Below are 27,421 nucleotides of genomic sequence, written 5' to 3'. Positions count from 1 at the left end.
CTTTTATATTTCTGTGTTTGCATAAGTCACATTAACCGACAATTTTTCATCATTTACGGATTGTTTTAAAGAGTTGTTGGGAAAATTGTAAGGCGTTTAGTGATTTTCACATGTTGAAAATTAGGCCATAAACCACAGCAGCGGTACTTCAGGAGGGAGAAAGACGAAGAATAAATCTGATGTAAATAAATCAGATGAAAAATCGATTAGTCTTGGAGTGTATAAATTCTGTAATCCATGTTATGTTACAATGATGAACCTCTAAAATGGGGAGCCAAGGTATCTTATTTATGGTCAGCAAGAGCCAAAGCATAAAAGTTTTTATACAAAACGTTTTCTTTTTTTAATGTGTTTATTTGTGTTTTGGAATCCATTTTCATAAACATATTTATGAAAATATTTTTAAGGAAAAAAAGCGAGAGAAAAGCCCAACCTAACTTAAACATAATCATTGATTTTATTTTATTTTTATTTAGGTCCGACCTGGACCGAAATTCAGGTTGGGTTTGGGATCAATATCTTCCCTCTTTTTAGATCAGAGTTAACAACTAAACTAAACTAATTAATCCAATAAATTACAATTATTGATAATTCAATGAAAACGGGAAAGTAATTTCTCGGAAAGAAACTCTTATTGTATTGGTTTGTGTTGGGGACTGTAAAATTGAGATGTAGAAAGTATGTCAAAATGCAAATTTTAGGAATGGGCAGAAGCAAGTAGAACTTTGTCTTCCACGTCCACTGTGTTAATCCAGACCCTCGTCCTTGGCCCCCCTACCGAGTTCTATATCAAGGGTATGACACCCAAGTTAGTGGGTGGTGGATGGCCACTTGTTTGCCCAGTGTTGACGAATCCCATTTGCTTTGGCGCGCCTCCAACAGCATTGGCCATTTCTCTCCCATGTGCACCTCCCTCCACTTCTCTCCCTCGCTTTTGCCTCTTGATGAAAAGACCCCACCGATCAATAGCATGCTACTTCTTGATTGGTCTGTTATAAGAGCAGAGACTTCAATCACACCTCTGTATATTGCCACTACGTATAAATGTCAGGGGATTAGTTTTATGCAAATGACAAAGTTCTGCATTCTCCAATAAAATAACAGAATCCAATGACTGTTATTATCATCACCTCCTGCAATATTCCCAACCTTAATGCAGCCAAGACACATCATTTACCCTGAAAGTATCTCATGGGCTGGGGCACGCTGCTAAAAAATGATGCTCCAATAATTATATATTTCCTGCCATTGACTAAAAGTGTTTTTAATCATACTACCTGTCACTGCGTGCCCTGAACAATAATTGTTGAATCAAAGATGATATTTTGATGACATATTGAGCAAATTTACCATCAATTTGGAGGACCATAGGGGTTGTTTCTGCTTTATAAATGTTAATGTGTATTTCAATAAGATAATGTGTCGGTACACAAATTCAAACATTGTGTTAAGTCAAATTAGGTTTGTGGCCAAATTTCTTGGTTTAAAGCCTTTTTTTGCTTCAGGTCCCCAAATAACAACTGGGTAAAAAAAACGACAAGTAAAATTGTGAGGTTGTCGCTACAAGTCTTTTTTTATTATTCCTTGTGCTTTTTAACATTCATTTTTGGTTGAATGACACAATACAGCGATATTTAGTGGCCAAATAATACATACTGTCTGTTTAAACAAAGAAAATAAGAAACTGATTTTCTTCAGCTTGACCCACCATAAGGTTGATGTTATTTTCTGTACTGTAAGTCGCAATGTGCCAAAAATGGACGCTGGAAGAAAACAATACATGCAATAGGTTGTAATGGATTAATAATCAGTCATTTTTGGCTTATGTCAAAATGTGGCAGAATTATAGAAAAACTATGGCACCCCCAAAAAAAGACAAGTGAACACAAAAGTGTGAAATGTTGTTTTTTTTTTTGTTTTTTTTTTTCCAAATCCTTTCATTTTATCATATGGATCTATGTTTGCGTTTTTCACCGCGTGGACTCTCGGGGCTGTGTGGTTGTGCGCGCAATCGCAGTGCGCTCAGGCCCATCTCTTCCAAGAGTTCACATTTGAGGATCCGCGCTGTGCTGCGGCGCAGATCGATTAAGCTCACACTACCCCCCCAAAATCCAGACTTTTGCAGCAACTGCAAAAAAACATTTGAGTACAAAACAGTACTCAAACAGTTATAGCTTTGTTTCTCCATATTGATTTTTGTGCCCGTCCACCTTCTTGGTCTTGTTCCAGGGCTGAACTCGCGAAGTCCTCTGAGCGAGACCAAGAGCACGTCGTCGTCCCTCTCGGCACTCAGTGACTCGCTCAACAGCTCTGAAGGCGGCGACTTCTCGCACGGCGGCGCCGAAGAGCTTAAAAGTCTTCTTGCACCGCCCTCCTCCGCCAGTAGCCAATCCAGTAGCCAATCTGGTTCGGGTAACGAGGATAGACCTGATAAAGGTTAACGACACAGCATTTTCATTAGAACCTGAGCTTTACGTTATCTGAAAGCAGTTGTGGGTGTGCAACTAAAAAAAAATTATTAGTTAAAGTTACAAGTTACTGCTGTAGTTGGTTCACCTCCCAGATTACTAACACCCCATTGTACACCAACCGGTGGAAGCAGTTAATTTTCTTTTCATATTGATTAGCTTGTACAATCTTAAGAGCTTGTTAACAAACACAGACATGATACTCCATATCCATTTTCTTTTGTTTTCAAAACGTTCAAAGATTTGTCTCCATTTTTGAGCAATATCTAAGACTTTTTTTTTTTGCATGCCTTTACCGTAAATTTGTTGAAAAAGAACTGAGCACAAGCCTGCTGGTCACCTACTGCTTCACCATAGAGAGCCTGCTGACCTACGCTGTGTCAGTGTGGCACTCAAGCTGCACATTCGAAGACAGAAAGAGGCTGTAGACTAGAGGGTAACAGATATTTCACAAATGATCATTGGCAATCCCCTGCCTTCCTTACATGACATGTACAATTCCCAGCTGCCTGAACAGAGTAAAAGGCATCATATAGGACAGGGATGTAAAACTCAATTGCACAAGGGGCCAAAATTCAAAACACACTTAAGGTCGCGGGCCACCCAGGATAAACATTTATTGAACACACTTAAACTGAATGTTTTTAGAACATAAATATGAATAAAAACAGACAATAACATTAAATATAAAACTTAAATCACTTGTGCAGTATTTATTATTTTGCTCTAAATAAAAATATCTTGTTAAATTATACAACTTAGAACTTAACTTAAACAACTTAACATTAAAATAACATTCAAATTCCTTTGCTCCTATGTCAATGTATATATATTAAAAAAAATTAAATATCCCAAAAGATTTTGCTATCCTTAATATATCTCCTGTCAAAAGTAAAAATATGAAAATGCAACACAAATTATTTTGTAAAAACGTCACAACATTCTGAGAACAGGGAGCCTGATGTGCTTACCTTTGGCGCAGACGGAGTAGGGCGAGAGATGGGAGGGAGTGCTTGCACTTTTTGCATAGCTCCACCCATCCCTCCCACTCACCCAATCAAATAACTTTAAATTCTCTTCCGGTGTTTTGGCGTATTTACAATTTGTTCCGTGGATTCATCAAAAAGTATCTGAACTCTGAACACAGATTATATTGTGAGCTTTTATATGAAGGATTCTTTAGCGTTGTACAGCCAAAACGAGTTTTTTTGGTGTGACACCTTGACTGTAAATTGTAGTGAACAACGTGCCCTATATATTCTGTGAAGTACTGCAGTTTGGTTTGGCCTTGTGTGTATCTGAAAAGGATCAATGGCTCAAGTTTTGAACGAGATGGAGAGAATTTGCATGCAATTAAATTTGTCTCTGAGCCATAGGTACTCATAGAAAGAGCCATAGGTTCCCGACCCCTGGTATATAGTATAGTATACGTCATATACGAAGGAATAGGTACGGTGACTTAAACGTCAGAAAATGATGTCCAGGGATGAGACGGCGTTGTTCATATTGACGGGCCATTAATAACAATGTAAAATGGCCATGTGGGCCGGGAGTTTGACACAGGTGATATAGGACATTACTCACCCCAGTTTCCATTTGTTCAGCCTGCTACCGTCTGGTAGGCAATAATGATCAATTCGAACCAAAACGAAGCTTCCCCATATGTACACATATATGTATATATTATTAATATGTTACAGTACTTGTTCCTGAGAAAATTGCATTCCAGGAACTCTTTTCTTTAGTGTTACTCCCAACACTGCTTGAAAGCTAGCATCTTGTTTCCTAATCTTGGTGGGAGCTATTATTATTATTATTTTTTACATATGGAGGCGCATTATGATGAGTTAATGATTGTCTCAATTATTTTCCCTATGGCCAGGTTTCGAGTGCGTGTTCTGCACGTTCGTGTGCAAGACGCGCAGCATGTACGAGCGCCACCTTCAGATCCACCTCATCACACGCATGTTCGAGTGCGACGTCTGCCACAAGTTCTTGAAGACGCCTGAGCAGCTGCTGGAGCACAAGAAATGTCACAGCGTCCCCACTGGAGGGCTCAAGTAAGGAAAGCAAGTACAGTCACACTTTTCCTAAACTCCACCTGTCCCCCCTCTCACCCATCATGCCACCACACATGCTCACAAACATTTTGAGGGATTAGTTAACTCACGGAATATTTTAATGCAGTCGGAAACTCCCGCCTGAGCAATTCCCACTTAGAAAAGAGCTCTAAGTGTGGTGCTTTGATATGAATTAGCTTTTTTTTGTCACAATCCTCACTATTCACAACAATTCACTAATCCTTTACACTCTCTAGAAACTGTTATAAAAGATGGGGTGCATCGTTATTAGGTGTCTTTAAAAAAAATTGAAAGTATAATATTTTCTGTATTAGGTATAAGTTAACAATGCCCAGCATAGTTCAAAGAGCCTGTAACATTTTTTTTTTCACCACGCCTACCTAATTTTATCTTATTTTTAGCCAAGTTGTTCAGCGTGGAATTAATTAGGGTTGATGGAGTGGTGAAAAGTAACTTCATGCGATTTTTAAATATGTATTTCTTACTGTAGTAAGAAAATCTGTTTCAAGTAAAGTCCAAGCGCCAACCCAAACCCCACGAAAGATGAGAGAAAAAAATATGAGTGCATCTAAAATAATGCACGTACTTTTACGCTTGACAGAAGCTTCAATGATGACACGAACCAAAACGTGGTGGCAGCGATTAAAAAAAAAAATGTCAAAATTTTGAACAACCCCTTTAAATAGCAAATAAATTATTAAGCCATGGCATAGCGATCAAGTTGCTCATTTTAGTATTTGTTACATTAAGATTACCGATATAAAAACTGCTAAGACTTAAGAAAAATTGTGGATTATTTTGTGTGAGAATGTTTTGTCCTCAGCTTCTATCTCAATTTTTCTAGTGCTTTGATCAATGTGGTTTATCCAAATGAAGGTACCAGCATTAGCACTACAATAAAATTCCCTGCGGAAATAAAGCAAATCAAAATTTCTTATAGCACTTTTTACAAAACAAATCAACTCAGTGTTCTATAAAAAAAACCTCTCATGTATTAAAATATTTGTTGAGAATTAACTGGGTGTGAGTGAACACTGTGGGCTGAGATAATTCAATGATGGCGGGAAAGACAAAGTAAGCCTGGTTAGCTGCCAGGCTAATAAGCACCCAAGGAAACCCTGTTATGGCAAACCTGTTTGATACACTTCAAACAAACTTGAGCAAAATCAAGAACAAAGCGATGAAAAGTCAAGTCATGTTTTTATGTTATAGCGCTTAATGACAAAGAGTCTCAAAGGCCTGAAAAGCTGCTGAGAAGTATAGTTTTAGTAGCCCCTTAACGAGAGGATCCATTTAGGTCCAAGAGGTATTCTTCCAAGCTCCTTTTTTTCTTAATAAATCTAGGTTATATACGGTGCTCTTCGACTACATGGTACCAGCTCGGCACGGGTACCAAGTACTTTTCCGAGTCTCCTTTTCCAATACAGACGTACCCATGGTACTGTGGCTTGATGTCATCATCATGCACGGCCGCCATACTGAAATTTGCAACCTACACTGGATCAAATTGGTTTATTTTCTATATTAACACATTCAAAACATGTGACCATAAATATTTTTAGGTGTCACATATACAGCTTACTCTATTTAAAATGATCATCATTTTGTCTCGGTTTGAGTAGTCCTTAAAAGCATGGAATGAAGAATGTGTGTTTTGAATAAAACTGAATTCTTTAATATTACAATTCAGTTGAAATGTAAAAATTACATACAGTATTCTGTATGTACATATTTCAGATCTTTCATTCTTTGAAAAGTAGCCCCTGAAGACCTTCATTTGAATTAATTACTGATGTTTCTCTGACGAGTGTGTGGTTACAAATGCATACATCTTTTAAGATGTTGTATTAACTCATTATTGGCACCTGACAATCCTACCTGAAGATTCTGGCGGACAAGCAGTCTATGTTTTATTTACCAGAACATATAAAAAAACAGTTTGACAAAAACAAAGGGTTGTATGTAAAAGGATGTATTCATGTTATGGTCACACAAAAGTAGAGCAGTTAAAATGGATAAGTGCACAGAAGGTGCATCCCACTCTGAGTTAAGATTGCAAAGATGAATGTCTCTTCGGACATTGAGTGGTGTTGAAGCCTGGAACAATGACATCCCAACTCCAAACCGATAGTGTCCGGCGGCACCTTAAGAAGCATACACATTTTAGTATGCAGTAGCAGGGGTGGAATGTAATTAACTAATCACACAGGTTTAAATGTGTGTTGGATTTTACATTTTAACCAAATTATAATATTTTTAAAGTACCCATTTTCATTCTAAACACACATTGAGTTTTATGGCCTACTCAAAAAAATACCCGTTTACTGTCGCTACATATAGATTGTGTGAGCCACATTGTGTGCAACTTCTTTGCCATATTTACTAAGCGGTCGATATCGGGTTTACTAACGAGTAAAATACCTTTTTATGCCAGCAGGTTAAATAGAAGTAAATAGTGGCTCAGATAATTAGTTCATATTAAAGTAGATTAGGTTACACATAAATTAAACTTTAGAAGAATTGACTTTCCTAGGCTTGCACCCACCTTAAACACATCGTTAGGGTTGGTGGGATCAATTCTGAATAGATAATTATTGATATAATTTACTGGTTCTTAAATATACATTATATATATTATACTGGACTGTCTCAGAAAATTAGAATATTGTGATAAAGTTCTTTATTTTCTGTAATGCAATTAAAAAAACAAAAATGTCATACATTCTGGATTCATTACACATCAACTGAACTATTTCAAGCCTTTTATTATTTTAATATTGCTGAATTTGGCTTACAGCTTAAGAAAACTCAAAAATCCTATCTCAAAATATTAGAATATCATGAAAAAGTATACAAGTAGGCTATTCAACTAATCACCTGAATCATCTAATTAACTCGAAACACCTTGCGAGGGTTTCCTGAGCCTTAAAAATACTCAGCTTGGTTCAGTAAACTAAATCACTGCTGATCTGACTGCTGTCCAGAGGACCATCATTGATACCCTCCATCAGGAGGGTAAGACACAAAAAGAAATTTCTCAAAGAGCAGGTTGTTCACAGAGTGCAGTTTCAAAGCATATTCACAAAAAGTCTGTTGGAAGGGAAAAATGTGGCCGGAAACGCTGCACAACCAAGAGAGATGACCGCAGCCTTAACAAAATTGTGAAGAAGAGCCGCTTCCAGAATTTGAGGGAGCTTCAAAGACAGTGGGCTGAAGCTGGAGTCCAGGTATCAAAAGCCACAGTTCACAGACGTGTCCGGGAAATGGGCTACAATAGCCGTATTCCCATGGTCAAGCCACTTCTGAACTCAAGACAACGGAAGAAGCGTCTGACTTGGGCTATGGAGAAGAAGCACTGGACAGTTGCAGAGTGGCTCAAAGTCCTCTTTTCAGACGAAAGCAAGTTTTGCATTTCATTTGGAAGTCAAGGTGCCAGAGTCTGAAGAAAGGCTGGAGAAGAGCAAAATCCAAGTTGCTTGAAATCCAGTGTGAAGTTCCCACAGTCAGCAATGGTTTGGGGAGCCATGTCAGCTGCTGGTGTTGGTCCACTGTGTTTCATCAAGTCCAGAGTAAAATGCAACTGTGTACCAAGAGATTTTAGAGCACTACATGCTTCCATCTGCTGAAAAGCTCTATGGAGATGAGTATTTCATTTTCCAGCATGATCTGGCACCTGCCCACAGTGCCAAAACCACCAGTAACTGGTGCACTGACCATGGCATCACTGTCCTTGATTGGCCTGCTAATTCCCCTGACCTGAACCCCATTGAGAATTTGTGGGGTATAGTTAAGAAGAAGATGAAAGACACCAGACCTACAAATGCAAATGAGCTGAAGGCCGCTATCGAAGCATCCTGGGCATCAATAACACCTCAGCAATGCCACAGGCTGATTGCCTCTATGCCACGCCGGATTGATGCAGTAATCCGTGCAAAAGGATTCCCAACCAAGTACTGAGTGCATCAATGGACATTTTCAAATGTTTGATTTAGTTTTGCTGTTATAAAATTATTTTTTTTATTTGGTCTGAGGAAGTATTCTAATATTTTGAGATAGGATTTTTGAGTTTTTTTCAGCTGTAAGCCAAAATCAGCAATATTCAAATAATAAAAGGCTTGAAATAGTTCAGTTGATGTGTAATGAATCCAGAATGTATGACATTTGTTTTTTTAATTGCATTACAGAAAATAAAGAACTTTATCACAATATTCTAATTTTCTGAGACAGTCCAGTATATGTTAAATGTTTAAATTGTTATAATGAATATTATTTTATAAGATCTACTAGTTAGCATCAGTTGTAGCAAACAGAGTCCATAGTTGGCATTGATAGCATGCATTAATAATTCCGCGACACTTATCCCTCTTACTTACTAAGGCAATCAAGTATATCCATCCCAAAGCGACATGCCTAATTGGGTCTAATCAGTTTTTTTAAATTTGCTTGCCCCTTCCTCGGGGAAATGCAAAAAAATATATAGTTTTCCTAAAAATTCAGTTAGTGCACCCATTCAGACATCAGCTGGGCATGCTGTTTTTGCAAATTGCTGCTGTTTTGGGCCGACAATGCCCATCCTTGGCTGCTCCAATGATGACGTAAGCTGTAATGGGGTCTATAAGATAGCCTCCAAATTTCATACCTGGGAAAAACCCTGTGATTCTGTTCTGCAGGGTTTGTGAGGCGCTTTGGGCCCCTGAGCAGATGAAAGGTGCAATTTAAAATGTAAGTGCCACTCCATTCCTCACCCGTGCCCCCCCTGCACATCACTATTAATAAGCGCCCGTGTCTACACCCATCCTCCTGCCTTAGCTGTACTCCTGTCCTCTGTCCTTTCTAGGTGCCCTTTCTGCATCTACTCCAGCAGTCGGCCGGCGGCCATGGAGTGCCACCTGAAGACGCACCTCCAGACAGAGCACCGCTGCCGCATCTGCCAGGGGCTGTGGCCGGACCGCTCCTCCCTGGAGGCCCACGCTCGAGCACACCGCCTGGGCAACCACTACCGCTGCGAGCGCTGCGGCTACCTGTCCAAGACGGCCAACAAGCTCATCGAGCACGTGCGCGTGCACACGGGCGAGCGGCCCTTTCACTGCGACCGCTGCCCGTATCGCTGCAAGCGCAAGGACAACCTCAATCTGCACAAGAGGCTCAAGCACGCGCCGCCCGCCCCAAGGATCGAGGCGGCGGTGGCAAATGGGGGAGGTGACGGGGTAGGCTCGGGGACACCGGGAGAACTGCTCTTGTCCGGGGCCCTGCGCTCTGTCGCCTTGACCCGAGGCCCACGTTTGGCCAATCCCAAGAGTCGCCCACCGTCGAGCGGCCCCAAGAGCGCGCACAGGAACTGCGAGCGGGCACACCTGATCCCGCTCACAGTCTTGTTCACCCACAGTTTGGCATTCCACCGCCCGGCCCTTCTCCCCGCCGTCGCCCCTTCTCCCGCCTCCCACAAACACTCCTTCCTGGCCTACCTGGGACTCAAGCAGACTGTTTTGCAATCAGAACACCAGAATCATTTCTAAGAGATGTACATGCGAACAGAGAAAAAAAGACATTTATATACGATTACAAAAGCTGCTTTTTCCTCCTGAGTTGATGAAATTTACGTTAGACTAGTGCAGGGGTCGGCAACCTTTTTTGACTCAAAGAGCCATGAAAGCAAAATATTGAGATTTTTTTTTCAGTAAGGGCCACAACATATATTGTAAGAAAAAAAACGTCAAAAAAGGACGTCAAACCGGATCGACAGACAAAAGCAACTTCTTCAGTGCGTTTGATTTACAAAATTAGAGTTAATAATGCCAGAGAAATGTCACTAATGCAAACTAGAAGGACACAGATGTAATTACCGTCAACAACATGAAGTGGACATATTTCCAACTCTCGAATTAGGTGGTCATTATCCATCCTCCATTATTTTTTATAGTACACAGCTCTAAGTAGAAATAATACCTACATAAAAATAAATATACATCACGTAATACCTAAATAAGACATAAATGCAAATTAACTATTTAAGCATTTTGTCACAATATGATGGTCATCATCACTGATTCACCCCCGCATTTGAATAACATTTTGTTGTGACAAACTATGGAAAATAGATCGACAAAAAATAAGACGAGAATGTTATTCGTTTAGGTTTTGCATGATTCATATGTCAATGTATTTGTATATCATATATTTTTAGGTATTTATACATTTATTTTAACTTAAAGCCCCAGTCTGTAATATTTGACTACTACATGGCACTGTATTGTCTGATGCAAACAAAAACCAATGCCAAGAGTACAGCATGGCAGCAAGATATCAAACACTGCAGTAACTTTTAGGTAGGGATTACTCTACGTAAATAGGTAATACATTTTTTGATGTATATTTCTTTAAATTGAAATTAACATTGGTATTTTTTAACTAATGAAAGATTATCTGTACCCACAAAATATTACACACTGGCCCTTAAAGGCAGGATCAGTCCTTATAGATGCAAATCTTTGAAATTTAAAAAATGTCTAACATTTGTCTTAATAGCCCTCAAGAGCATCGTTTATTATTCGCCATTTTTTTATACAAGTTGCGCCAACTACGCATGAAAAAATATCCAGGAAGTAGTAGAAGCCAGATGAGACATTCGCGTTTGTAATCAGATTTTTCTCAAAGGCTGAGACATTTCTTCTTACCAGCCTTAAAAGTAGAATAGCGCTAAAGCGCTCCTGCCGCTAGTGGTAGAAACACGTTGTTGCACTCCTGGCCTAAATCTATTCAAGTGAATTTTCTTCGCAAAACATTTGTTTCCGACCCCTGGACTAGTGCTTAGCCCCAGAAAGCTAACCCCTTTTTAACTCGTTTTTAAGCTGCATCAAAATAGCATGCCTCATTCTGTGTTTCAAGCTAGCTTAGGAAGCTAATGTTGAATATCGGCCGGATCTTTTTTGTTTTTCGCCCGGTCGCGCAGAACCAATGAAACGGACAAAGGCTCGTTTCCAAAGCAGACGCCTCAAACCACGCACTTATTTATCAATCTTGTACATAGTTTTGTAGCCCCTTCCCATCTTTTTTGCATTTTTTTGTTCGTTTCTTTTTGTATGATGGTCAAACCATGTCACGTTTAGCTCTTTGCCTGACGACACTTATTTACTTTCCCGCTAAGCTACGAGATCGAAACCTAAAAAATGACAACCTAATTGAAGTTCACTTTTGCACTCAGTCCCCAACTACAAAATTTTAATGACCCTGCTAACGGGTTAGCGCAGGTGACTAGCTGGAATATGCCGGGTCACAGCAGAGCTGATTCAAATGGTGCTTTTTGAAGCTTTTTGTAAGTTTTGTGTACAAAAAAGAAGCTAAATAACTAGAAAAAAATGTTCCAAAATGACTTGAATGAATGTATTTTTGTTGTTGAAAAATTGTGTGAACAAGGATGACTTGAGCGCTGGTAGAAAGACAGAAAATTGCCTTTTATTTTAAAGTTTTGTATGTTTTTGTTTTTTAGGAGCCTTTTCATTCACGATGCTTTTACTAACATTCATACATCGTCACTTATAATGTGATAAGTGTTTTCCGAACTCATGGTCCCAATTCTAGGCTAATCATTTAAATAGACCTGAGCAAAAGTACTGCATTCAATTTTGCCTTAACAATCAAGTCAAAGTTCCTTCTCATGCTACAACTAAGTTGTATTTAAGGTGAATTTGTGAAACAAGTTGGAAAGCTATGCTAACAAAATAAACACAACTAGAGTGACTGACGCATTTTCCGGACTATAAGTGCACCCAAAAACCTAATTGGCCAGAAACTTGAAAGTGCACCTAATACACTGATAATATTGGAAAAGCTTACCAGTATATTACAATATTTGTGCAACTACTGAAAAGTCACTAGTAAGCACTGACCACAATTGAAATACATAATAGTGGCAACAAGTTTGCACCAGGATAGCGATGGTGAGCGCGGCAAAAATCGTAACCAACAGGCTATTGGGGGCATAGATTGCATGTGAAAAAGCAATAGTTTTTTTTCTCATTATCACACTTTTTAATCACAGTACTAGATACAAATATTAGAGAAACGAGACAAAAATGATAAAACTAATAATCTGTGAAATTTTGTTTCACATTTCCTCAGCTCTTACTGTGTTTTGTAAGTGACAAACATAGTTGAATTGCTTTTTTATCTCTCATGACCACCAAATTACTTCCCACAATGCCCCTCTGCATTCAGTTCAGAATCTCGTGCACTCCGTAAAGACTTTGCAAGTTGGTGATACAATACTGTATTTTCGTGGTCCCCAACCTTTTTGTACCACAGAGTGGTTTAATGTCTGACAAAATTCTTGCAACCCAGCCCAATAGTATCAACAACAAAGTCCACGGATCCCTGAACAGTCAAGGTCGTAGGGGCACCATTTCTTGGGCAAGTACAACCTGGTGGTGCCCATCCCTCTAAGCTGTTTTTTGGGTATGGGTTAGTTACCCACATGACACAGATGGTATTGGTTTCCATGGTTACCAGTATCAGGAGAAGCCTGTAACAGCACCTCCATCATCTTGTCGCTGTTGTTTTTGTTGTAAAGCGTCAATCCCACTGATAATCTATTCTGAAATGTTTAGTATCACATCGTACAGTGCGCATTGCTTGCTTGCTTTTTATATATTTTTAAAAAAACAAACTGTTACAATAACATTATGTGCTTTTGTGACAGATTAAAGTCTCAATTGCTCTCAGAACGGTAAAAATGCAGTACTTTAACAAGTTTTTAAAAACAAAAACTGATATCTGTTAGTCTGATTCTAACTTCTAAATAACGGCGTCATTAATAAATTTTAAAGATATATATATATCTGCTAGCCTGTTGATTGGTTAGATCCCCTAACCACTAGGGTAGTAGGGGCACCATTTCCTGCAGTGTGTCTTGGGCAAGTACAGCCTGGTAGTGCCCATTCCTCTCCAGCCCAACACCGGGGACCTTTCGCGGGATAGGCAAATGTATTAACCACTGCACTACGAAGACTGTTCCATGACCAAAAATAGTGTAATGATGCGATAACTTGACATGAAAAGGCATTTGGTTTAAATTGTGGGCTAGTGGATATGATCCCACGCTCTTCTGAGTCTGGGTACAATACCCACTGCAATATTATTCTTGCAATTGTGGTCAGTGATATATTTTGTAAATTGATGCACCAATACTCTATACAGCACGTATAATGAGTCCAACCCTTAACCTTACTGAAGTTGTAATTCCATGCGCCTTATATATGAAAAATATCACAAAAACTATCTTTGTGGGGGGGTTGTGACTTATAATCCGGTGAGCCTTGTAGTGCGGAAAATACAGTTGTTGGATAAAAAAAAAAAAGCTCTTGCAGCCAAGCGTTTTATTCTATAAATTAAAAACTGCCCTGCCACTAAAATACTGAGAATATTTATTGGCCTGAGTATAAAGCCCCTAATGATCAGTATATCATGTAGTCTATGATGCCAACAAGTTTACCCCTTTGTCTTCATGTCAACTTTGCACTTAAGTTCGTCTGCATTTCTAAGGCAAAAGCACTTAAGACGTTTGAAAAGTCCTGGTTGAAAACACAACTCTATAGAGACACTGTTAGACTCCGCCCATTTTTACATGGAGACAAAATTGTGAGAATGAGATAGTGACCCCATCCTGGGAGCTTAAAGGGCACCAGGCTAAATTTGTGACTAGCGTTTCTCTTCTTTTTTTTGCACAGCGCTGCACTTTTATTCGAGACTCAATTGACGTGTTCTGAATAGTATAGTGCAGAAGTGCTTTTGGAAGTTACTTTTTTAAAAGTATTTAAGTTCATTTTTGTTCAGTGAGGGCATTGATCATCCATGTGATCTTTGTTTGTTTATGGAAACATAAAATGTAAGATATGATTTTTTCGTTTTAAAAAAATGATATGGTTAGTCTTTAAAGGGACACTGTAAAATGTGATGCTGCTGTATTGTGTACTTTTTACGGGTGCTTGAAATCTTTAAAAATGTTTGAATTTCAAAGTTGTGTATCAAGGATTGAAAGGAATATTACAAGAATTCAGTTATGGACATTATGGAACATGCAAAAATTAAGGTAGCATTTTACAGTGGTAAATTGTAATGCAACTGAAAATGTAAGCTACATATTACTTACCCAACACTTAAATGGGGAGAGATTTGTCTAAAAAACAAATGTATTAGTGACTTAAGATTTAAAAATCATGTTTTGATAAATGCACACGCAAAATAAAAAATTGCATATCTAAATCGCAGTAATATTTTAGGCTCTGCAAAATTCCTGATTCACAACAGATTATTTTAATGGAACTTGGGAAAGATAAAAATTCGATTTGAAAGTCCTTTAGAGAGTGCTTGAATTTGGCCATAAAAGGTGTGCGAAAACTGAACAAAAACGAGTGCTATGAAGCACAAGTAAGATACAAACTACGTGACCAAAGCAAACCATTTTCCTTCTTTCCATTGCCCAGATTTTCACACGTTTTTGGGGGGTTTCGGGGGTACCCTAGAAGCAAAATGGCAAACATTCATGTCAGCTCCCTCCAGGAAGCAGATAGTACCTGGTTTCCATGGTCGCCAGTAGCAGAAGCCTCCTGGTCTAACTAATACAGCTCCATCATCTGGTCGCCGTTATAAATTGACCTATAAATAATGTTCTGTTCAGTTGAACAGTGCTATCTTTTAAGATTGGTGACTTGCTACTGGATCGGCAACACTAGCCCATAGCATCATTAGATACTAGAGCACTGTTGCTGGAAAATGCATAAAGGTTAAAAAATGGTTAACAAGTTGCTATATCAAATATGTTTTAAAAATAGCAGCCATAGAATACACGGTAGGCATTATATGATACACGCTGTCCCTTTAAAGGGACAAAAACATTGTGAAAGGTTGTATTCTTTGTGCTTTCTGGCACTCGATTTTCAGTTCAGCAAGATCTTGTGGTCAAATGTTACAGTGTCCCTTTAACAAATACAAATAGTAAAGTGTTTGTTTATTTTTGGGGGGTTTTACAAAAATAAGCAATCAGTTTGAATTTCAATATAGCTTGTTTCCATTTTCTGTGTAAAAAAATATTCTACCAAATGCTCTAATATGTGGATGTATACGTTTTTTACTGGACATAATCACATTGCCATCAACGCCTGAATCCTTCATTTATTAAGGGACATTTTTATGTACTTTTTTGTTTTTTGGTCTATAGCAAGATTACATTTGTAACCAATGTTTCTTTTTGTTATTTTATTTTTCTACTATCAATTTTTCGAGATCGGACAGGAGAATTGTTGTCGACCGAACCGTACGTCGCTGCAGGATGTGATCTTAGGATAAAATCCGTTACTTCCTGTTTTGTGTGCCTGACGTTTGCCAACAAACTGTTCCCAATGACAGTACTCCCAATTCAATCAAGGCCTCCCAAAAGACGAATATTACCAATCATTTCTTTGCGCTTTACATACGTCATCAATTTTGTTAGCAATGTTTCAGACTTCACCGCTATAAGCATGACTTCTCAACATTTTCGTTAGCATCTTAGCACTTTTTTGTTTTATGGTTTAGGGGTTGGAAGGGGTTGTTTGGTTGGGGGTGTTCTCAACCTACTGCATCTGCTTTGATATCTATTGGTATATGCTGTACAAAGCTTTTTTTTTATACGACTATTATAATGACTTCATGGTTTGGGCTGTACAGGGTTGTGACAATAACTGGTAAATAAGATCATTTGTAAGTTTCTTTTTGTATTTGTTCCCCACCTCCCCCTTATTGGTTTTGCTTTTTTGGTATTCTTTCTATGCCCAACATGCCGGATCTAAATGTAACAGAATTTGAAAGTAAAGCTTACATCAAATATTATCTTGTCGTCTCTGTAGTTCCTTCCTATATTGTTGACATGGTAAATAAGTTATTTTTTGGAAAACTGACTTTTCAACTGACTTGCATACAAATACAGTTGATGGCTGATCCCCAAGACCTGATCTGTGGATGTCGGATGCACTTTTTTGATGGTTTGAATACTTAAAGGCTTTAGGGCCAATAAACGCAAAAAGCAAATTCTACTTGGAAACAAAAAAAAACCTGATCAATTCAGTAAATAACATACAGGTACTTATATATGTGTGTGCCTTACATATTGTTGACTGTTACAAGCTAAGTCAACGCTATAATCTTATAATTAAATTGTTGGTGATAGGAATGAGTGGAGAGGTGTTGTAAAAGGGTAGTTGTATGTTTGGACGCGTTCTAAGGGATGGGCACCTGTATGATGTGGCAGGGGTAAACCAGTAAATGGTGTCTGGCCCTGCTGTTAAACAGAAGAGTGCGTTGTGTCACTCTGACCCGAGTGACATGGCCGCTTCCTCGTGTCCCGTTTCATCTGGAGGCCCGAAAGCATGACCAACTTGGGTGCCGAGGTGCTTAACTTGTTTGGGCATTTGGGTTGGCCATGGTCCAAAAAATTTTGTCTGTTTTTTGCTACCCCCCCTCTTTTTTTTTTGTTTTTGTATGTGTTTGCCTTGCTGTCAGTCACCCCTCTTGAGGGATATGACCAGGTTAGATAGATAGATAGATAGTTGCGTCTAAGGTAGTGGTCTGGGACCCAATTTACACTTGGGCCGGAGTCTAGGTCTGGGTGAGTTTGGGCCAAATCAGGTTTTCCACAAACAAGTTCAGGTAAAAACTGTCCACTGTTTTTAAAAAAGAATCCAAATACAAAAAATATCTAAAAATAAAACATTAAGAATTCATTTTAGATTTAAACAATTAGTGATTAAGTAATCCATAATCAGATATGGCTGTATCAGGTTACAAAAGACCTGAAAATATTGCCTCTAGTGACAAAGGTGTTTCAGGATACACAGTCAAGAATACAGTACAGTAAGCGCTGCCATTTGCTGTTCCCAGAGTTCTACCCGGCAATTCAGTGCATATGTGTGACATGCACTGCACTGTAAACAGTTTACTGTCTGGTACTGCTAAGAAGCGCTATCATTCACAATGGACCCCAAGACATGGAAAAAGAGTGGACAAGGACAAAAGAGGAGGAAGATACCATTTTCTGGCCATCCAAATAAAGCAAGAGGTCATACAAAGGTATGAAAAGGGGAAGTGTTTGTGTGATCTTAGAAAAAAATATGGCCGTAGTATATCTACGATCGCCACAATAATTAAACTAAAGCAGATCTCATTGGATCACTTTTCAAGAGACGTGAGGCAAAAAACACTGTTAAGGACCAGTTAACAAAGAGGCCAATTAAAAAGGTAAATGAATATTTTTATTTCCTTTTTCTTTGTTGTTTTACATCATGTGCCTCCTGTTTTATGTTTATTGGGCAGTAATCTTATTTGAACATGTATTTGTTTCATGTTCTGGTGGTCTTTAATTATTTTTTTTTTTCAAATCATAATTTGCAGGGCTTGGAACATATCAGCACATTTGCATTCAAAAGACGTCTCTACTTACAAATGTTTCAGATTACAAAACTACTCCCAAAAGGATTAAATTCGTAAGAAGAGGTTCCACTGTACTCATAATTTGTATTTTACATAAAATAACCCTCAACAAGATGGAGACAACAACCATTAGCCATCTTGCTGCTACGGGTAACAAAAACCTGGAGAAATCTGGGCTGAAAAATGGTTCTTTATGTTCACTTTGAGTCACCATCATTTTCTGTGTGATTTTTAGAACTCGTTTTTGGTTGCACAAGAGAATACAACGTCTAGTAGTCAAATAATACACAATGTCCCTTTAACTTTCTAATTATTGGTTGCAAATGGCCTCTGGACTGCCAATTTGAGACCCGTGGTTGAAATCACCTCTGCTTTACTTAGGTCCACATAAAAAAAGTGTTGTTTTTTTTTTTTTACTATATTTGATTTTCAATGAGATTGGGTTATAAATTGAGGAAAATCTGGGAGAAAAAAAATGAGTTTGTAATAGCAACCAGTTAATATTTAAAAATTCCAGAGAACGTATAAACACATTTAGGCAGAGGTATTGTTTTCAGTAAATATAGATGGTAAACTTGCCGGTTTTAAATTTTAAAATGCATTTTGTATCCATTGTGCATCAATGGTATGCAGGAGAGGCAAGTGAAGCTGTGCCTCTCCTGTTATGGTAATATTATATAAAAATATATTAAAATGGTTATATATTTTCAGTATCAAAGTTCTTTTTCATTTAACTCTTATCACCCCAATTTTAAGACTGCTGAATTTTAACATTACGAATATCAGTAAACATTAGTACCGTATTTTCCGCACTATAGGGCGCACCCTCAAAAAATAGTTTTTGGTCCTATATCTTCCATAGATAAGGCGCACCGGATTATAAGGCGCTACAATGGGAACGTCGACAAAACAGTCAAATGATTCAGTCTAACTGATTACCCCCTTAACATTCCCAAAGCTTGCAAAGAAGCAAATACGTGTCGTAGACACGTGCGGATGCGGTGTCCGTACGATGTCACTCAAATGCGTCATTTCAAATATCATTCGGAAGGTTAAAGTCTTGGAATTCAAGAAATGCCAACCATTCTTTACTTTCTATTTTCTTTTTCGCTTGCAACTTTACTGTGCATATGACAATAAACACTTGGAATTGAGTTTAATTCACTCAACTCATCACAGCAACATCAAGATCGTTCTAAAACAAGATACCGGGAAAATATAAAGCCGCATAACTCACCTAAGTTCTCACGTTCAATAATGATACGCAATCATGGTCTTCTTACAACCGTGAGTGTAGTAAATCCAGGAGAGTAAAATGTTTTCAAATACAGACTAATGAAACATGTTTCTTTATAGCGAAGTTTAGCAAGCTTGCTATTCAGTCATCTTTTTTGGCCAATTGCAGGGTTTGTTTTGGCCCTCTAGCGTATCCAAGGCTCCGAATAACTTCAGCCAATAGCGATCGATTTAACGGATGAGACACATCTTTTTCGGCCAATTGCAGGGTTTGTTTTGGCCCTCTAGCCAATCCGAGGCTCCGAATAACTTTAGCCAATAGCGATCGATTCAAATGATGATTGACACATTGGTTAGCCAATGAAACGCCGGTATATAAATCCCAGCATACACGGCGGACTACTCCACGTTCGGGGGAAAATCGAGTCGGCGGCAGTTGCGTAAGTTGCGAGACCTTGCGAATTTAATATTGAGCCATATATAAGGCGCACTGTATTATAAGGCGCATGGTCAGCTTTTGAAAAAAATTAAGACTTTTAGGTGCGCCTTATAGTGCGGAAAATACGGTATGTGAAATATTACTGTGCTAAGCTTCTGCAGATACAGAGTGAGGCACGCAATTCTCTTGCCTCAAGGCAGAGGGCGATAGTGGGACCAAGGATTTGGATTTGGTGCACACCTCAGCCCCAAATAATAGAATTAAATATAGCAATAACAAGCTAACAAAAGGTCTAACCAGCCAGGATTTTTTCCTCTCGTTTCACGAACTTTTCCCTAGTAGAGGATCACTACCTATGTATTGATGCTTTTTATTTTAAAGGAGCAGTGCATATCAGGGAACAGCAATCAAAAATGTTGAAAGAGCCATAACAGATCAAGAAGACAAAAACACAAATATATCTTTACCCTCAAAACATGTCAAACCTTGTATAGATTGATTAATTTAAAATGAAAATAAATTTCATAGTTAGTCACTTAAAATGAATTCTAAATGTTTTCTAATATTTGGAAGACGTAAATGTTTGTGTCATTTGTCTTATAGAAATCCACAAAATAACAAAATAAATATACATTTAATCCACTCCATTGTTTTTCTATTTTCCAACATGCATGTAAAAGCTCCAGGGAGCCATAAGGAGCTGCTAAAGGGCCACATGTGTCTCCAGAGCTGCAGGTTGCTGACCCACGGGATATAGAAGCGAGCGCAAGTTAAAAAAAACTAAAATGATTCTTTGCTACAATTTGTGTATTGCCTTCTTGCTCAGCAAGAAAATGAATAAGAAGTACCGTATTTTCCGCACAATAAGGCGCACCGAAAAGCCTTTATTTTTTTCAAAAGCTGACCATGCGCCTTATAATACAGTGCGCCTTATATATGGATCAATATTAAGTCGCAAAGTCTTGCAACTAAAGCAAGCAGCCGCCGACTAGATTTTCCCCCGAAGGCGAAGTCGTCTGCGGTGTATGCTGGGATTTATATACCAGCGTTTCATTTCCTAACCAATGTGTCAATCATCATTTAAATCAGTCACTATTGGCTAAAGTTATTCGGAGGTAAAGGGGGCGGTTCCTTTTTATCATTTACAGGCTCGCATAGGCTAAAGGGGCGAAACAAAGCCTGCAATTGGCCGAAAAAGATGAATGTGAATCACACTTTGGTTGGGTTGCACTACGGCATAGAGAAAACATTTTTTACTATTCTGTATTTGTAAATATTTTACTCTCCTGGATTTACTACACTCACGGTTGTAAGAAGACCATGGTTACGTATCATTAATGAACGTGAAGGCTGCAAGACAACTTAGGTGAGCTATGCGGATTTATATTTTCCCGGTATCTTGTTTTAGAAAGATCTTGATGTTTCTGTGATGAATCTATTTTTAAACTAAATTCAATTCAAAATGTTTATTGTCATATGCACAGTAAAGAACCCCGTTCCCTGCACAATAAAATTCTTACTTTGCTGTCCACACAGTTGCCAGCAAAAAATAAAACGGAAACTAAGAAATGTTTGTTTGGTGACATCGTACGGACACCGCATCCGCACGTGTCTACGACACGTATTTGCTTCTTTGCAAGCTTTGGGAATATTAAGGGGGTAATAAGTTTGACTGAACTATCTGACTGTTTTGTCGACATTCCCATTGTAGCGCCTTATAATCCGTGGCGCCTTATGTATGGAAAATATAGGACCAAAAACTATTTTTGGGAGTGCGCCCTATAACCCGGTGCGCCTTATAGTGCGGAAAATACGGTAGGTTCATTTATTTGCAAATCTGACTGTGTACTGACGCAACAATCATGTTTGTGTCTGTTGAGGCAATCTTTGAGTCTCTCCATTGCTTTTAATTCATCCTCGTCATCATGAGGAATGGAATCGGTCACGCTGTTCTTTTACGAGGTTGGCGGGAAGGCAGCCATTGTGCTAATAATGAAAGTTGCAGCACGTTTAGGGCCAGCCAAAGGTCGCTGCCGCCTAATGAAAACAGATGAAGCAGAGATAAAATGTTTGGCCACATCAAACGAGTCATTCATCAACGTTAGGTCCCGGGGCTATGGAACACCTTGGACGGGAGCGCTTCCTTTGTCGTGTTAGCTTGCATGCATTAGCGTGATGTTCGACCGTTTTGGTTTTTTGAAATTCCGCTTGCGTTTTCTCAAATGTAATGTATGGTAGAAGTTAAATCTTGGATTTTCAGCAATGGATTACCCAGTGTTTCTAGATCAGGGGTTTCCCACGTGGTGCCACCAGAGTAGCGAGTACTTGTTCTGAAAATATATAACGAGTCATTGTGATTTGTTCGGAAATTCTATTTCTAACCAGCATGATGTGGTCGATTTTTTTTTTTAATAATTAAAACAAAACATCGTTACAACATAACAATTTTTTTATAAATGTATATCAATCTGGCAGGCGGCACGGCGGCTGAGTGGTAAGCGCGTCTGTGGCATAGTTCTAAGGTCAAGGGATTTTATCCAGCTACCAGCCTTCCTGTGCAAAGTTAGCATGTTCCACCCGTGCTTGTGTGGGTTTCCTCCAGGCACTTGGGTATCCTCCCAAATTCCAAAATCATGCATGTCAGGTAAACTGGCTGATGATGCCCTTGCTACAAATACCACTCCCCCCTTTCAGTTGTCAAAAAGGACCCAGAAAGACTGCCCGTTCTTCCTTCAAGACAAATCAAATCAATTGATAAAGCCCTTTTCAGGGAATGCATTGACACTCAAAGTGCTGTATATAACAATCAGTGCACAATATGACAACAAAATACAATCCTTTATCCTCAGCCAACAACCAAAAACAACTACACAGACACTCACAATGATAAGAATACAATAAAAACTAAATAAAGAGTATTGTGCTTCATAAACGGACACCAGTCGTCTACAATTGTGACTCAGAACAACGAACTTCCAGGAAAATGACATACCTAGATAGATTTATAGCAAGGATTCTTATCGCCAAAGTGTTAACTTGTAGTCAATAGATTGATTTGTGTTTGTGACGAGTCATGTTTGAATTCTAGTATTCTGTGCAAAGCTTATATAGCAGCATAAATTTATTTTAACCCCAAAAAAACTCAAAATATAGCCATTAGTAGCTAAACCCCTGGTAACAAAAGTGATTACGACCAAAAGTAAAAGGAAAAGATTTTACCAAAGCCTCACAAATTGCCACTGGAATGCTCTTGCACTCATCCATGACAACATAACTGAGCTGGGAGATATTTAAGATCTTGTGCCTCCGCACTTTCCTTTTGAGAATGCCCCAAATACGTTTTGTTTTGATTTAGATCCGGAGACATACTTGGCCAGGCCAAAGCCTTGGTCATCTTAGAAGTGTATTTGGGGTCTTTGTTAGGCTGAAACATTGTCTTGCAGATTAGTTTCTGGATAGAAGATCATTCTCTGCTCCAATTTTTCACAGGCAATACTTGAGTTTGTATTTCCCTTAATTAAATGCTAGTCACCATTTCCAGATGCACTCATGCAGCCCCAAACCATGACATTCCCAACACAATGCTTGACTTTGGGCACGAACCCAAACATGTTTGTGCTCCTCACCTGGTTGCTGCCACACATGCTTCACACCATCAGAGCAAAATAAATGGATCTTTGTCTCATCAGACCAGAGGATATCTTTACAGTTAGCCATTGCCTTCGTTTACATACTTATTTTCATCGTGTCAAAGTGGCGTTTCTTTAGTGAGGTTCTATCAAAAATTATAATGAAAGCTCTGCAGAAATGTGAGAGGTACACTCATTTTTGTAAAATACTGTATCCGTTGCATTGAGTGAATATAGGGTGTTGGAGTTTTATCTTGCATGAGTGAAACAAAAGTTGCCTTGATAATTCACCCCAGGATCCCGGAGCCGTGAGAGGACGCAGACACCCTGCAATTCAATTATTTTTGATCCAGCAAGAGGTCTCGCTTACAAGAGGCCAAAAGAGTTCTCTTAAACCAGCAAGCCAGGTTCCAGCCAAACAAGCAGCACGGGAACAAATGCTGGCCTGTGACAAACCAAAAAGGTTCTGACCAAGTCCTATCTTAACATGCAACCAGAGAACCTTGCCGAGCCAGCATCCAAGCCTGATCAAACCAGCAGCAAAACGGGTGGGACCCAGGCAGCGACCTCAAAGGAAGCCTCCAGCAGCCAACCACGGCTTCAAAACACGGCCTCCCATTGTCCTCTTCAAAACTGGGTCACCAGCAGTGAGGATTCCTCACGGCTCTACCGCAGAGGACATCTAGACTGGGCCTTCACCTTCATCTATCCAAAACCACAGTGCATCTCGTGGTGCTCATTATTGGTATGATGTTAAGTGAGAATTCTGTCAAATTACAATAACGTAATGATTAGGCCAACGTTGTTTTCCTATTAAATAGTGCAAAATCTCAACGTCTGTCTTTCTATGTTTTATTTTCTTATTCTTGTTTTGTTTAGTGTTTTAATCAAGTTTCTTCTGTAGATAATCACTAAAAGAAAACTCCATAAATCAAAAAGTGTAAAGTTGTGTGCAGCCAATCCTTCAGAATAACCACAAGGGGTTTGAACAAGTTTTCCTGACTAAACTCAAATTAGAGGCTTACCGTAGATTCTTTTGAAATATTGGAGCGACGGTGGTGGTTTTCTGGCCATCCTTGTTAATATATCTTGAATTAAAAGTGACTTTTCCCTTTTAATCTGTGGCAGATAATATTGATGATATTGATAATTTTGACCACGTACCTGTCAATAATATTATCATATTTCCCCTGTATTGTACACTCTTAGTATTTCAAATTGTGTACGTCGTATGAAACATTTTGGGCGGGAAAATTAGAGTAGAGTAGCGGGTGGATGCAAGAGGGCTGTGGTGGTGGCGTATTCAAAATAAAACACATTTTAAAGCGATAATAGTTTGTGGTGCCCAAATGACTCGAAAACTTTAATAAAAGGATAAACTGGCCTCTTCAATTTAATTAGTCAATCGATCACTTGTTAAAATAATCTATTTACCACTCAAATTTCACTACACAGGTTCAAATGACACACTTCCGGTGGTCGATGACGTCAACAAGTCGCTACAAAAGCAGCACCACCTGGCTCCCTTTTCCGGGACACAAGGACCACAAGCGCCTACGCGAGCAGCAACCACGAAATGTCTCAAAGACGCTCATGACTTAAAGAAAAATCAATTTACTACATCTACTAAAGTAAAAAACACACTCTAGGCCTTCATCCAACCAATACCACAGTTCATCTCATGGTGCTAGGTACTGGTATTACGTTAAGGGAGAAATTGTGTCAAATCACAATAACGTAATAATTTTTTCTCAAACCATTTGGGGTGAATACTGTTTTAAGTCAATCACATAGATATGTTATCTTACTGATACTGGTGGACTGTGAGGTTGGGGCGGTGGGGGTACCTGTTAGCTTGCATTGCGCATAAAATGTTGCAGTGACAACTCCACCACAGGTGGCCCGCCCCTCCCAGGAGTCCGGCACCCAGAACTGGAACGAGTCTTGCCTTGCAAGGGCAGTCTGAATTTGGCCAGCCAGAAGGCAGAGGGCATATCCTAACAAGAAGAACTGGACCAAAACCCTGGCCGGTCCTGACCAAGTCTCAGCTCAACAAGCAGCCAGAAAACCTTGCCAAGTCAGTAGCTAGGCTTGATCAAGCTTGTGGCCAAACTGGTAGGACAAAGCCAGGCGACCTCTGCTTCAACACCCTGAATCCTGTGGTCTTCAAGCCTACCAGGATTCCCCCTCGTTTTAAAGCCGAGGACATAAAGACTTGGCAGTCATCTTTATCAATGCAGAACATCTCGTTGTTACTAGGTATTGGGGTTTTGGGTGTGACGTTAAGGAAAATTCTATCAAAATATAGTAATGTAATAACCAAGCTATCGCTGTTGTCTTTCCAAACGGTGCCAGTTCTCAACTTCTAGTAATCTTTGGTCTATTTTCTTATTAGTGTTTTGTGTTCTATTCAAGCTTCTCCAGTAGATCAACAGTAAAAAAAAAAGTGCATATATTCAAGAGTGTGTGTGTGTGTCTTGATTAAACTATATTGAACTATCAAAACGGTAAATAAAATTAACCTAAAGTGTGTGTAGCTACCCTTCAGAATAACTAAGCAAGGTTTTTCATCCGTTTTCCTGACCTAATGATCTAAAAACATATGTAGTGATCCAAAAAGGCGAGCCGAGTTTCGAAAAGAATAAACTCGGCTCTTTAATTCAATTGGTCGATAAATTGTTGGAATAATTTATTTACCACTCATATTCGCTACATTCTTCATCAAATTAATAAATACTATAGGTGTGTAGAGTTCAGAAGATGTATTCTCATTATCGAAGAAAAACGGAACTTCATTTGGTACATCCAGTCATCCATTCACCATTAAGAAAATTTTAAGATCCATAAATATTCAGAATATAGATAAAAATCCAATAGCTCCTTCAAAATTATGAGACTGATCATTAGTTTACACGGTGGACCGTTGGCATCCTGCTATGGGTAACTGCAATCTGCACTCAGAAATCCCCCAAATTTTTCCTTCTAAACACAAAATAAAAACGCTACAGTAAAAAAAGCAGTTCTCAGCTTCAAACAAGGTTGTCCACCCCTAGTCTAGACACCCTGACGGCGACTTTGGGAAGTTTATCCTCCATTGCAAGTTTGCTCTGGTCATCCAGGCGGTGTGTTAACGAGTTTGTGTGAAAGCTTCTTAATTAAGTTAAAAGCAGTGCGGGAGGCTTGCCTGACCTTACCGCAAAAAAAACCTAATGTGGAGCGCGTCAAGCAACATTGGAATATATGAAATATTCCCAAAGATTTTTCAAGGTTTGTGAAAAGTTACTTTTTAAAAGGTATCGCTGTGCACTGGTGACCTGCCTCACAACTATCACATTCCCAGTTTGAATCTGCAGGAGTTTAACGAGTGGCTAGAATATTTAATAGTTTTTTTTAAAGATGTTGTGTCAAACTTGCATGCAGAGATAAATATTGCTACTAAAGTGCTCCAACGAAAAGGACTATTAATTAATCTTGTTGAAAAAGGACAGTATGTATTATTTAGCGCCTACTAGTGGTAAAACAACAACTACCACATAAAAGTGCAGTTTTCGACATTGCAACTATGGGTACCCCAAAAACTACATTCCCTGCGGAAAACTGGGCTAGTAAAAAAATGGTGGGATTTGGTCACTGAGTCTCTAGTTTTTTTTTCCTTGAGCTTTGTGTCACTTGTTTTCTGTTGCATAACAATACAGTGACATCTAATTGACAAATAATATACTGTTCCTTTAAATTCATGCCTAGTCCGCCGTCATTAAACCCACACTGAAACGACCCAACCTTGATCCAGAAAACTTATGTAATTATAGACCTGTGTCAAACCTACCGTTTCTTTCTAAAATACTTGAAAAAGTAGTGGCACAGCAGCTGAATGATTTCATCTCTGAGAACAATCTCTTTGAATCAATGCAATCAGGATTCAGGGCTAACCACTCTACTGAGACAGCTCTGATTAAGGTAACCAATGATCTCCTACGGGCAATGGACTCTGGCGCATTATCACTTTTGCTGCTGCTGGACCTTAGTGCTGCATTTGACACAGTGGACCATAATATCTTGCTAGAACGGTTGGAAAAATGGATTGGTCTCTCAGGAAACGTCCTCTTATGG

At 38.9% G+C, this 27,421-nt stretch overlaps 1 protein-coding gene across 2 annotated transcripts in view; it reads left to right on the top strand.

The window, feature by feature from the left end:
* Positions 1–16,411, top strand: part of znf827 (zinc finger protein 827) — a 103,808-nt gene extending 87,397 nt beyond the window's left edge. The window contains exons 12-15 of one of the 2 annotated variants that reach the window (XM_088342014.1): positions 2,230–2,436; positions 4,351–4,528; positions 9,220–9,271; positions 9,387–9,534. In XM_088342014.1, coding sequence (XP_088198140.1) covers positions 2,230–2,436; positions 4,351–4,528; positions 9,220–9,268 — 434 coding nt within the window. In that variant the 3' untranslated portion in view covers positions 9,269–9,271; positions 9,387–9,534. Of the gene's footprint in view, positions 1–2,229; positions 2,437–4,350; positions 4,529–9,219; positions 9,272–9,386 lie in introns of both variants that reach the window. The other variant, XM_088342013.1, reaches the window with a different exon arrangement.
* Positions 16,412–27,421: the final 11,010 nt, after the last annotated feature.

Source organism: Urocampus carinirostris, chromosome 8, assembly GCF_059441175.1.
Source record: "Urocampus carinirostris isolate Australia breed hairy pipefish chromosome 8, RoL_Ucar_1.0, whole genome shotgun sequence".
NCBI lineage: Eukaryota > Metazoa > Chordata > Actinopteri > Syngnathiformes > Syngnathidae > Urocampus > Urocampus carinirostris.
The sequence above is the reverse complement of the archived record's forward strand: the minus strand, read 5'-3'. Positions and strand labels throughout refer to the sequence as shown.